Source organism: Lepisosteus platostomus, chromosome 3, assembly GCF_059453375.1.
Source record: "Lepisosteus platostomus isolate fLepPlt1 chromosome 3, fLepPlt1.hap1, whole genome shotgun sequence".
NCBI lineage: Eukaryota > Metazoa > Chordata > Actinopteri > Semionotiformes > Lepisosteidae > Lepisosteus > Lepisosteus platostomus.
This window is the reverse complement of record NC_142613.1, coordinates 46,228,609-46,241,477: the sequence shown is the minus strand read 5'-3', so window position 1 is coordinate 46,241,477 and position 12,869 is coordinate 46,228,609. Positions and strand designations below refer to the sequence as shown.

General features: G+C 37.9%; 1 protein-coding gene across 5 annotated transcripts in view; it reads left to right on the top strand.

Moving 5' to 3' along the window:
* Nucleotides 1-12,869, top strand: part of cep162 (centrosomal protein 162) — a 52,779-nt gene that overhangs the window by 21,826 nt on the left and 18,084 nt on the right. For 4 of the 5 annotated variants that reach the window (XM_088625734.1, XM_088625730.1, XM_088625729.1 and 1 more), the window contains 12 exons: nucleotides 159-220; nucleotides 1,156-1,275; nucleotides 1,750-1,780; nucleotides 1,895-2,014; nucleotides 2,438-2,629; nucleotides 4,318-4,399; nucleotides 4,546-4,825; nucleotides 5,293-5,560; nucleotides 5,685-5,830; nucleotides 7,460-7,729; nucleotides 9,985-10,122; nucleotides 10,639-10,751. In XM_088625734.1, coding sequence (XP_088481860.1) covers nucleotides 159-220; nucleotides 1,156-1,275; nucleotides 1,750-1,780; nucleotides 1,895-2,014; nucleotides 2,438-2,629; nucleotides 4,318-4,399; nucleotides 4,546-4,825; nucleotides 5,293-5,560; nucleotides 5,685-5,830; nucleotides 7,460-7,729; nucleotides 9,985-10,122; nucleotides 10,639-10,751 — 1,822 coding nt within the window. The remainder of the gene's footprint in view (nucleotides 1-158; nucleotides 221-1,155; nucleotides 1,276-1,749; nucleotides 1,781-1,894; nucleotides 2,015-2,437; nucleotides 2,630-4,317; nucleotides 4,400-4,545; nucleotides 4,826-5,292; nucleotides 5,561-5,684; nucleotides 5,831-7,459; nucleotides 7,730-9,984; nucleotides 10,123-10,638; nucleotides 10,752-12,869) is intronic. The other variant, XM_088625732.1, reaches the window with a different exon arrangement.

Here is a 12,869-nt window from a genome sequence, read left to right as displayed (position 1 = left end):
CATCTGTTTATCCCTTTCCAGTCCACTTTTCCTGGTGTGGGCCATTTCTCGCTGTGATCTTTATTTTCAAAATAGAAAAAAGCTAGTGAATAAAGAATCAGAATACACATTTCTTCAGTTTGCAATACATCCACTTCAGATCTCATTTTCTGCTTCAGTTTCCCCTAATTACAGTGAAGACTTTGAAGATGATACCAGTGAAAAGGAAGGTCATGACCAGGTAAAGTCTTTTTCTTAGAGCTATTTTACAGATGCAGTTATCTGTACAGTGTTTCCTAAGAGGGACGACGGTGTTATTTTTTTAAATTTTACAGTTCTATGCAAGTAATCGCTAGTACTGTATGGTTAATTACACATTTGAAAAAGAAACGACTCCTCCTGCAGTACGATAAGGGACCTCCTGGTGGGCAGTTTTAGTAGCAGCACACACTATAGTTAACGTTGCTAGGATACAGATCATCTCATACATTGTGGACATGAGCTGGATGCTTTTACTCCCCTTTCTGAAATTATCCGATTTTTAAAATAAACATGTTCTTGGACAGTGGAAGAATTAATTGTGAAAAAGAAAATATCAAGGGACCGATTGCTCTTGGGTAAATCTTTTATTTTGATTCTCATCATTCCATTTATATCTAACCAGAACACCTCTGTTTTTTTGGTTTTAGTAACTAGTAGTGTCCATCCAGGCCAGTAAGAATATACATATTGCACATCAAAAGAAACTTACAGTATCACTCATAGCTGCAACAAGTTCACAACTTAATCAGGAAGTGACAATCCTTTTGTAGCAGGTGTGCTGACTCTTTTATTGAACAGACGTGAAATAGGTATATTCTGATTAACTTTTGTCATGAACCAGATTGATGAGCAGGTAGTCTGCTGGAAAAGTCACAAGCTAGTAGCACATGTGGCCACTGCCAGAAGTAGTTACAGCTGTATATATCTGAAACATGCTTTGCACCAGATGCACTGTGGGGATTATGTTCCATTCCTCTAATAGATCCTGGACAAGCCTACAGTATGTCTGTTCTAGTGGTCTCTTGAGCCCTAAATTGTGCACATCATCCCAGATCATTCCAGAAGTGGTTCATGCAGTTCAGGTCTGGCAAGTAGGGCATTGACATGGAATAACTGATGTTTTCATCTTGAAAGCTGTCGATACACAAGCAGCGGGAGGGCGAGCTGTCATGTCGGGACGAGTCTGCAGGAAAGGCAGCAAGTGAGGATGTACAACCTGATCAGTACAGTGCCGTGCAATCAGGTTCTCATCAGGTAATGCACGAGGAGTTCAGTAGCAGCACTCTTCTAAGGTCTCTCTGTGAGACTCTTCTGAAGTCTCTTCCCAGAAAGCCTCACGCTTCTTGTCTTCTCTGGTTCAGCACTATCTAAAATCTCTTTCCCGGGTAGCAAAGCTCACAAGCCTCAGTAACTCTGTGTCCTGGTACTTTGTAACGTTCTCTGAGGAATGTGGTTCACACAAGGATCTTACCCTACTTATATAGCACTCACGTACTCAAGTGTGATGTCAATGTTAGTGTCGATGAAATGATGCCAAAAACGTTTAATCATTTTCCAAACTCTGTATACTTTTTCTAAAACCATGTAAAGAGTAAGTTTCCATTGATGCTCACTGTGTAGAAAGAAACTGAGGGGTAATGAATTACAGTCCTGCATAGTTCATTCTGTTTATGTATATTGCATTTTTCCTTGCTTTTTTATGAATGTTTTTGTTTTTTTCTTTTCCAGAAATCAGAAGCACCTGCAATGCTGGCAAAAGGTGATTTTTTTTTATATTTGAGGAAGCAGATTGAGATAGATTTTGTGGTGTTTTTCACATTACATTTGTTTGTTTTTTACAGAGTAAAATTTTACACACGTCATTGTTTTTCAGTGTCTCTGCTTGATTCAATGGAGTCAACAGCTGAGGCTCAGAAGCGCAATATAACAAATGAAAAAGCTGATAAGGAGATCGAAAATACAGAACCCAGAGAGCAGGAAATGACTGGAACTGGTAGGGATGGTTAGAAATAACCTGCCAAGAAAAGCAATTCCTAGTAAAGTACTACAGCATCAAGTACCATTCCTTCATTTTAAAACTGTTCAGATGCTTCTTTGAAGAATCCGTTGTTTGTTGGAGGGCAGTAGGACAAGTAATCATGTAGGAAATTGGTTCTTTTCTCGTGATAGGCCTTCAAACAGTTAATCACGCTAAGAAATGAACATAGACTTTGAGGGCTTTTAGGTTACCACTTGAGGTGCATTTAATACATCTATAGCATTTATAATCCCTTGTTATATGGGAAAGAAAACATATTTCAATAGCGTACTACCATAGATCAACTAAAGTTTAAGTTATCAATGAAAAATCGAAATATTAAATAACCTACAGGTTATTTCCTTTCTTTCATTAAGGATATTATCTTTTCTTTCTTAGCAGTTTCATATGGACAGAGTGGTGCCAGTGACATGGAAGCATTGCATGAAGCCTATCTCAAGATAAATTACTCCTTCGGAGACTCGGATGGGTATCACGAAATACCTGAACACCTACAGAAAAAAAATTTCATTGTCCAAACGCTGGAAAGCACAAGAGAAACGGCACCGAATGTCACTACCACGGAATCAGGTGCGAAACGTTTTTCAGGATAGTAGGTCAGATAAAAATTTATGAGAAGTAATCTGTAGCATTTGCATCTTCCAGTTGCTTTATATTTTGCAATACCAACTTAATTGACAAGGTAGACCAAGGTAAACTTTACAGTTGTTTTTGTTCAGGGGACCTCCCACATCTCAGCAATCATCCTCTCTTCTTTGAAGCTGAAAGAGTTTACACTTCCAGTTTCCACACTTTATCTAAACAGCCATATCACCCTGCAACTCACAACTGGCAACCCACTGAAGCTAAGCAGGTGTGAGCCTGGTCAGTACCTGGATGGGAGACCTCCTGGGAAAAACTAAGGTTGCTGCTGGAAGAGGTGTTAGTGGGGCCAGCAGGGGGCGCTCACCCTGCGGTCCATGTGGGTCCTAATGCCCCAGTATAGTGACGGGGAGAGGTGCCGTCCTTCGGATGAGACGTAAAACCAAGGTCCTGACTCTCTGTGGTCATTAAATATCCCAGGGCGTTTCTTGAAAAGAGTAGGGGCGCCCTGGCCAAATTTCCCATTGGCCCTTACCAATCATTGCCTCCTAATAATCCCCATCTATGAATAGGCTTCATTACTCTGCTCTCCTCCCCACTGATAGCTGATGTGTGGTGAGCGTTCTGGCGCACTATGGCTGGATGCTGCACATTGGTGGTGGAGAGGAGTCCCCATTACCTGTAAAGCGCTTTATAAGTGTAAGCAATTATTATTATTATTATTATTATTATTATTATTATTATTATTAATCTTGGAGATTATACAAGCTGGCGGATTACACCGCCAGCTGTAACAATGTTAATTCCAATTGTCTTTAATTTTCATTTTTCTGATCTCTGTCCAGGCCTGGATAGTCTTTAAATGGATGAGTACACTCATAGGTACTTGCTTTGCTCATAGACAAAAACACATAAAAGTAACACAAAATTCTCTGTCTCCAGTTCATTACAAATGTTGGTAACAAGACAGAAGCCAGTTGAGTTTAGGTCATTTTTTGATGTGTGTGAATAATTTATGGTGCCAAACGCTACCAAGCAACACTTCTTTTTATACAGGCTGTTGTGTTTATTAAATGTATAATGAAGCAGTTATAAGATAAGATCATTTTATTGGGCAGTCTTTTTGAACATTGTCAACAGAAATTAATGCACAATTTAATTTGACGAGACAAGATCACTTTATTGGCCATATACAATTTATTGTATTAGGAATTTGTCTTTTCACATACCCCAGTTTGTTCTCCATGAGACACACAGACAGGGAGAGAAGCTTGGGGTCAGAGTGCGGGGTCAGCTATTTATATGGCACCCCTGGATATCCTTCAATATCGTTTACAATTTCTATTATAACAAAAATCTTTTAGTGTGTATACTGTATATAGATCATTTTAGAGAGTACTCAGAACAGAAGTGGTGGTTTAATGAGGGATGAGTGTGCTTGTGTGTCCTTCATGTATGAATAACATCCGTACGTTTGGGTCCAGCTGGAAAGATACCATTGGTCCCTGGTGATTTGTTTTGAGTACTCCTGGTCCCTGTGCCAAATTGCCTCCGATGTCATTTGATGGCTGCGTATACCCACCCATACTATAGTTGCAATAGAATCAGTGAAATCAATTTTATGAATCATGGTAAGAATATATTTTTGATTCCAAACTGGTTTTCCTCTATGTCAGACCTGCCTACTGCGGAAGAACTGATGAAACCCATTGGCGTGGGACCTGGTTTTGCGCGTGGGTTTGCGCTGCAGCCAGTCAGGTATGTGTAAAGGACGAGATGTGTTGAAATCACTCATGCTCTCGCCATCACTCTTGTTCCTCTTTCCAGCAATTTCGGACACATTTTATGCATAAATTGGTCACCCCCTAGTGCTGCCTCTGACGGTAGGGGTCGTGTTTTCACAGTGAAAGTGGATGTCTGGCTGAAACCATCGATGAGTTCTCTCATAAAATATCCTTGATGGAACACAAGAACTCAGAGGACAGTATTTTAGATTATTTCTCTGGAGGTCCAAATAAGGAAAACTTCTCTGGGATCTTACGAGCAAGAGAGGATACAAAGACTGTCAAGCAAAGGAAAATTGCTGATGAAGTGGATCATTTAATGAAATATGCTGAAGATTCGAAGGTTAAGAGACTTCCTAGACACTCGTCACCTGTTCTAAATAAAAACAAAACGCAGCAGGTGGGTCAAATCTTTCTCATTTAAGGTCTTTGGTATTTTGTTGATAGTTTGCTATTAGTGCAATAATTATACTTTTATGATTAACTTCTTAACTTTTGTGAAAAAATTATCCTTTTAAAAGTAGCACCTGTGTTTATGTACTCTAACACTATACATTTGATTTACTCTTTCATTTGCTCCTATGTGTAAACTTTAAGATGCTTTCTTATGCCTCTGCTTCATCTGCTGGTACTTAAATGTTATCAAGGTGTTTAGTCAATAAAGGTCCAAGTGGAGTAATGAATGGTATGTACTGCCATGCCTTGTAAAGTTATGACAGCACTGTTATATGAAATATTAATACATTTGGAAAGTTTAATTTTGATATTTAAGATGAAAGTACCAAGGAATCTAGGATAGTTTCTGGGATCCTAGAGCTTTTAGAACTATAAGCTTTATTATCATTATTGGTGATGCTGTTGTTTCAGACTTCCGGGTGGTCTCCTGTTTTATTGGGGAAGTCTTTGATTCCTGGTCCACAAACACCATCAAAACAAATTAAAAGCCCTCAGACAAAAAATAAGAAAATGGTTAGTGGCTCCTCTCAGTCCACAAAAAGTTATGGTTTCAGCAAAAGTAGCTCATCAGTGAAGCAGTCCTCTCCTGCCAGTGAAAGGAAGACCTTAAATCAAGGAATGAAGAGGAATAGTACCAAACACAAATCACCAGCAGATCCAGCTGCAGTCAGGACAAAAGGTAAAATGCTTAGGCCTTCAGTTCAAAGTTACACTAATATGTATGTGACTCTGAAAAGGAGCTAGTAAACGAAAAAAAATGTCTTTGAAGAGGAACCTTTAATCTTTTTTTTCCTGATATACAGGTGGAGATTCACAGGCTTTGCATCCCACTCAGTCCGGACTGAAAATGAACAATGAGCTAATTGCATCAGTGCAGTCGTTTGCTGCTTTTCTCCAGCAGCAAATTGATAGGAACCCACAAGGCTTTTTGAATTCTCAATTTCAAGCAGTGAGTAAAATGCGTGTTGAAGTTTGTTTACTTACATACTGTAACAGTACTTAAATTTAATTGCTCTTTCTTGCCACTCCCATTCTCTTAGACTATTTTAGTTTTCTCTGTGCTTAAAGTCCATGGCCTCTGATTTATTTAACCGCATTTATTTAAATTTTAGTGTTATTATACATAGCTGAAAATTATCTTATATCTACCGTAATACGGCAGGTATACCGCTTACTACAGTATTAGCCTTAAACATTTAAGGCACTTACTGTACCCCTGTTATTTATCTCTACTTACCCAGTGCACTTGATCGAAGCACCGGTTGCCTTTTGTCTATATAAAAATAAACCATAACACCTGACAACGATTTTGTTTGGTAACTCAGCCTTTTAAGTGCATTCGAAGGTGCCCGCCACTGTTTTGCTTTTTCATTGTCCTTATATTTTCTTGGGGAAATGAAAGTTGGCTTTCAGAGGTTTCATATTTGTTGCATAATCACGAGATTGTACTGTATCATATGTAATGCTGTCATCTTTACAAGATTCAGGCTCCAGAGAGCAGGACAGAGTCGAACATAGAAATTTGTCAGTTAAGAAATCAGATAGGAAGGTGATAGGAATACTGTGAGTCATTATTTATAATAAAGGTGCATTAGAGTCTGAAGAAAACCATAAAAGATGTATTTTTTCAAGATGTTGGTCAATAAGGGAGTACATTTTAAAAAGGCTAAGTCTTTTCTCTTTTATTACCATTCTGTGAAACAGACCTCACGTAGGCATCTGTATTGCACCCTCTACGTGTTTTTTGACTGCTGATTCAGGTGCACACAAATTACTCTGGTCTCTTTGACTTCACTGGGTGGCCTGAATTAATTCAGACTTGGGGGAAATGTCACCAAAATGCCAGCCTGATGTTTAGGAGGTTGGAACCCTATCATTGCAAGGCAGAATAGTGCTTGAAACATAACATGGGGTAAAAAAACAGATTATTCTTCCTGGCAGTATGAAGGGAAACATTCATTATTATAAGAAGCAGATACATGCTTTGTTCTGAGCTTTTTTTCTCTTCCTCATTTTTGGGAATTGCGGTTGCCTTTTCTCTAGTGTACAAGTATAAAATGAAAGTTCATTTATAATGGCTTAGGAAGAAGGACAAGCTGTAAACAACACCAAATTAAAGAAGAAACGCCAAAGGAAAGAGCAACTAAATTTCTTCTTATTAATTTAGATTTTGTGGGGCCAAATGACCTACATTTGTACCCATTTATATACAGTAACTGTTTTTTTTTTTATGGAAGCAGTCTGGATGAAACACCTTGCTCGAGGATATATCATCAGTGACTCTCCCATACTGGGATGGTATGAATGTATTCGACAAGATTAATTCATTCTTGTTTTCAAAACAAGCTTAATTGCTGATGACTGACCAGATCATACTTTTTAAATTCTCTACAGCAACAGAATCAAAATCTGTATTTGTTTCCAGTCCAGTAGTCATATCCCCTTGCACCTCCAGTCCAGATAATACACAGACACATAGACAGCATTCCAAAAAAAAGCTAGAAAATCACATTGCTTTATGAATATGAGCGTCTTCCGGTTTGCTACCATGAGCTTTTCGGGGGTTTCTCCTTTGCAGATGGAACATTCTCAAGATCTGGTGCAAGAATTCCCAGGTGCAAAGCATATTCCAAGAGCTCCAGAGAGCATGCATAAGGAAATTTCCCTTCTGAAGCATGCAGAAGAAGCACAGGAAAGGTGGAGCTCAGAACACGTCCTTGTGGAAGAACTCAAAGCACAGTTGATACAGAAGGAAAAGGAACTTAAGAACCAAGAAGAGGAACTCAAGTTTGCACACAGCAAGGAAGTATTTAATCTAAAACAGGAAAACTATATCCTACAAACTAAGGTAAATAAGAAAGACTTCTCTTTATGATACTTTTGATAAGCTTAATATAAACCATTTGTAGATTTCTCATGAAACTTTCCTTAGCTCCAGTTTAGTTTTGGTAATGCAGGTAATGCACGTATTATTACTTTTGTTATTTATAACTGAAAGAGCACCACCCACAAGCAGTGCGATTGGCGAACACATTTGGCCATGCCTCTCAGACCACACCTACACCATCTACTTCATTGTAATTTTATTTATTGCACATCTGCAGTCATTGTTTACTTGTCTGCATTGTTTACATTCAAACTATTTACTTGTACATTGTCTACTGTTTTTTTTGTACTGTATATTGTCTTGATGCACTGTCTGCATGTACATGTAACATGTACCAGTTACATATGGCAATAAAGTTCAAGTTCACCTACTGGTCCACAAACACCACATACAACAGCTACCTGGTTTCTTTTTTAGACCTTCCATCCCAGTACTGACCAGTAGCTGCAGTGAAACAATCCAAAAATAACTTCTTTATTTTAAACTGAATTTTATTTTAACCATAATATTACCCAGTGTCCAACCATGCTCCCATTTCCTTCTGGGAGCACCTCCTCAATGACGCTGTATTGGATGAACCTGTTAAAGAATGGATAGATGGATAGTACATCATTTTATGATTAATTTGTTGGTAAAATTGTATCTCAGCATCTATTGCTGTTCTTTTGTTGTTCAACTGTCTGATGATTTTCCATGAATTTCAAAACTGGTGTGTTTGGTGATGAGCATGTTTTGGAGAGGCAAGGAGCAGACATGAAGAATGATGCCATAAAAGAAAAACCTGCAGTTTGTGATTACTTTCACGTTGTGAGATGTCAGGCAATGCTGATGTAACACTGGGGTATTGCATTAGAACTGAGTTCTAGATTTGTGCAGCACCACTGTAGACTTGGTGTGGATCTTAGCAATCAGATACCTTTACCAGCCATCATTACTCAAAAATGAATTGAAAGACAATGTCACAGTTCATTCCAAGTGATGTGGCCAAACCTCCTCTGCTTATAGGGTCAATACATAAAGTAATGAGCTTCAGGATTAATACATATACAGTACAAGTGAATACATACTGTATTAATAATATCTGATGTGAAGCACACAGTTACCTTCACCTGTAAAAGGCTATTTTATAAACGATTAGAATGTAACTTGATTAACAGAGATTTGACATTTGACTCTTTCCATGTTGTCTGTTTCCTCTAATGCTGTTTAGCATATATTGCTGTGAATGTGTCATTTTCTTCTGTAAAATTGTTCAGTTGTAACAATGCTCAATAAAATGAAGTAGCAGACATACTTCATATGGTATTATCTTAGGTTATTCAACTCAGTTATTGAGCAGTGGGTGTTTTAGAAAGGCAGAATGTAGTTGACAGAGGTCCAATGACTTCCAGGTTTCATAGAAAAATTTCCTTCTGTGGTCTTCACCTAAGATTCTCCATAGTTCAGCAGATTTGAACAGTTGTCATTGCATATCGCTGAATATGATTCAACTTACATGCTTAACGTGCACAGCATTTGAAATAAAGATGGATTAATTCTCAAATTTAGCTGTAAATCAGTAAAAAGCAAATTACTTGGTGTAAAAAAAACAAAAATTAAATGTCTTTTACCTTTCTTTGCTTCCTCAGAGTTAAGCTGTCACCTTGACAAGCTTCTTTGAATGGGGGACCAGTGTAGCAGCACTGTCATGTCCTAGGTCTTAAACGTTTAGTGAACTGAAAGGCACATTACTCTAAGCAGGTTTGGATTCCAGATACAAAATGTTAACAAGCTGCACATTTTATTGTTTTCAGCAAGTATAATGGGGATACACTGAGGGTTATAGTCACATTTTAAGGAGCAGGGTAGAGCTTGTCCATCATTGCAGAGCTAAGGATGCTTTGTCTAAGGGTACCTGCCCCATGTCACAGGGCAAAGAAGGAGAGTCCATACTCGACAGTGAAGTTTAAACTGATTAGATGAACTAGCTTACTCGGGGAAAAAGAGGTCTTGGAAGATTTACAGTCCGGAATGATTTTTAATTAGCTTTAATGTGGCCTTTAACGTTTGATTGTATTGCTCAACATTTATAATACCAAACAAGATGACTTTTACCCACTCCTCAGTATGTTGAGAAAAACCGTTACTCTCATTAAGTTTGTGTAGTAATCATTTCCATTGCCCTTGCAATGCTGACATACCTGACTTTGACTGTTCTTGACTTATTTCTTTCTCAGCTGCACAGTGTGGAGGAAGCCAACAACAAGAAGAACTTGATTTTTGCAGGTGCTACTGATCCTGTGACAGAAGACAAGTTAAAACTCATAGAAAAAGAACTGAAGGAACAAGAGATACTTATTCAGGGTTATCATCAGGTATTTTTAACAAACTTTTAAAAAATGTATATCCTTAGAAGTGACATCCTGGAAGATGGAATATCTGAATTTTTTCTCCATCTTTTAAATCGGCAGCTGAAGTGTTCGGAGAAGCTGTAGAATTGTTCCAGTTAAAGCACACGCTACAGTAATTCAAGTTCTGGAGTGAACGTCACTGATTAGATACAGGGCTTAAGATTGAGACATTCTGCTAGGTTTGGTGGAACAGTATTTTTTACTTGCATCCTAAAATATTGCGAGTTTCAGTATTAAATAATATTCAAGCTTAATAAATGCAATCGTATTCACATTAATGCATCGGAGAAATTAATGAGATTTAGTTGAAATCAACAGTGAGTATTGTCACTTTATTCTAATTACTTAACATAATGTGTGCTGCATGTATTTGATAATGAAGTGCAATTACGGTTTTGCCTTATCTTAGAAACCAAGTAGTTTATTTACTTTAACTTATTTTCTGTAATCTGTTTGCTTTTCTTCTTGATTGATTTCAAGGAGAATGAAAAGCTTTACAGACAGGTGAAAGAGCTGCAGAACCAGAACAAACTCAATGAGGACAAAATGTTCAAAGAAAATCAGCGGTTAATGACTGAACTTGCATCGACAAAGTGAGTAAAAAAACACAAGCTAATATTTGTTTTACATTTTTGATAATTCCTTACTAAAATAAAATAAACGAATATGATTGAAATAGAAATGAATGAAAAATGGATCATTAAGGCAGACACAATGGCAGACATTCAGGTTTTATACTCCCCCAATGCAGTGCATGCATTGAAATACATTCCTGCCCTGACAAAATTCTGCCCTGTCTCCACATTCCTTCATAATGGGATGCACATTCTAGTTATAACGCAGCTGTCTCTCAAGGCATTCTTTTGTATTGTCTCATCAGGTTTTAGAGGCCTTTTCTGGCTGACATTTCCAGGCAAGGAGAGGGACAGTGCCTTTGTGCATTTTTTTTCTATTGAAATGTGGGATTCACACAGGGAATTTGATTTATTTAAAAGGGTCTGTTAGAGAGAGGAAATGGAGGAGAAAGAATAGCGATTATGCCAGCAATCACTGTAAAGTACAGTGTCTAAAATTGCAGATCTGAGATCCAACAAGAGAAACCCATTTCCAGCTTTTGTGTTCAAGAACCAGCACTGGGAACCTGCAACAGTGCCCTGAGAAAGTATTCAGACCCTTGCATAGTTTTCACATTCTGTTGCTTAAAAGATTGTAGTAGTCATGACACTTTAATGTAGCAATTAATGTGTTATATACACAACATAATCCATATATTCAAAGCAGCAAGAAAGACGTAAATAGATTATTATTAAGAAAAATGAAAGACTCATGATAAATATTCAAACCCTACGCTGTGGCCATCCAAAAACAAAGTGTACAAGGTAATCTTAACGAGCCACACTATTAGTTGAGCATCTGTATGCAGTAGTACTGGTTCTCGTGATTTCAGATTTCAAAACACTTGTCTTTGTAAGGTTCCATGGTCAGGCAAGTAGAGAATAGCAAGCAAAGACTTAACCTTGACAAATAAGGAGCTTTCAAAGTAAGTTAGAGATAAAGTCATTGAAAAGCAAAATCAGGAGAAGGTTACAAAAAATATTTAAGTTGCTGTATATTCCTCTGAACACAGTCTACGTAATCACCAAGAAACACTTGGCATGGAGGAAACTGGTGAGCGGAGTCACTGTAAGGCCAAGAAGGATATCAGTTCAAGGACTCAGCTGAGAGAAAATGTCCGTGAGTCAGCAATATCCCAGTTACTCCGCAAAGCTGGCCTGTACTTTATGGCAGAGTGTCCATGCTTTACCAAAGCATTAAAGTGATACTGTAAACATGTAGGAAAACATTTTGTGGTCAGACAAGACAAAATTTGGACTTTTTGGTGTAATCTATCACACAACCAAAACCGCGTACTGTATCTCCCTGTTAAACCATCAAGTTCGTTGGCAGCAGCATCATGCTACAGGAATCACTGTCCTCAGCAGGGACTGAAAACTTTTCAGGATTGATTGAAAAACAGATGGAGCAAAGTACAGGCAAATACAATAGGAAAACCTGTTTCAGGCTCCAAAAGGCCCTAAACTGGGGAGGAAATTCACCCTTCAGCAGGACTTTGATCCAAAGCACAAGGCCACTTCTACACTGGAGTGGTTTATGAATAAGGAAGTGAGTGTGAGCCCTGACATGAACCCTAAGATTCAAAATCTTAATAGTTGCTTGAAAATTATAAGCAATCAACAAGCAACTTGAGAGAACCTGAAAAAATCAAGAAGAATAAGCTGACATTGCCCCCAAGCCACTGTGTGAGGCTGGTTGAGACCTGCTGCTGTAACTGCTGCCAAACGTTCTTCCCTTGAGTTCACTTACACAGCCAAATATTTTTTCTGTTTAGTTTTTGATGACATTTCGTGTAACTTATCTTACCCTTAGAAGTTTTTGGTTTGAGCATTTGGGTTTAAAATAAATTTGAAATTAAAAAATCGATATACACAATTTTCTAATTTCACAATATGGGACACCATACGACAAATCTGAATGCTTCTCTTGGTCATGTATAGCAACTGTAGAAATTAGTTTATCTGTATTTCTTCATATAAGGTTGCACTTGTTACAGAGCAGGGAATTTGTCAGTATATTATGACTAAATAGTTTAACGGGCTTTTTTCTTACTACAGTATTCAGAATATTGTTTTTTATGTACAATAATTGTTGGA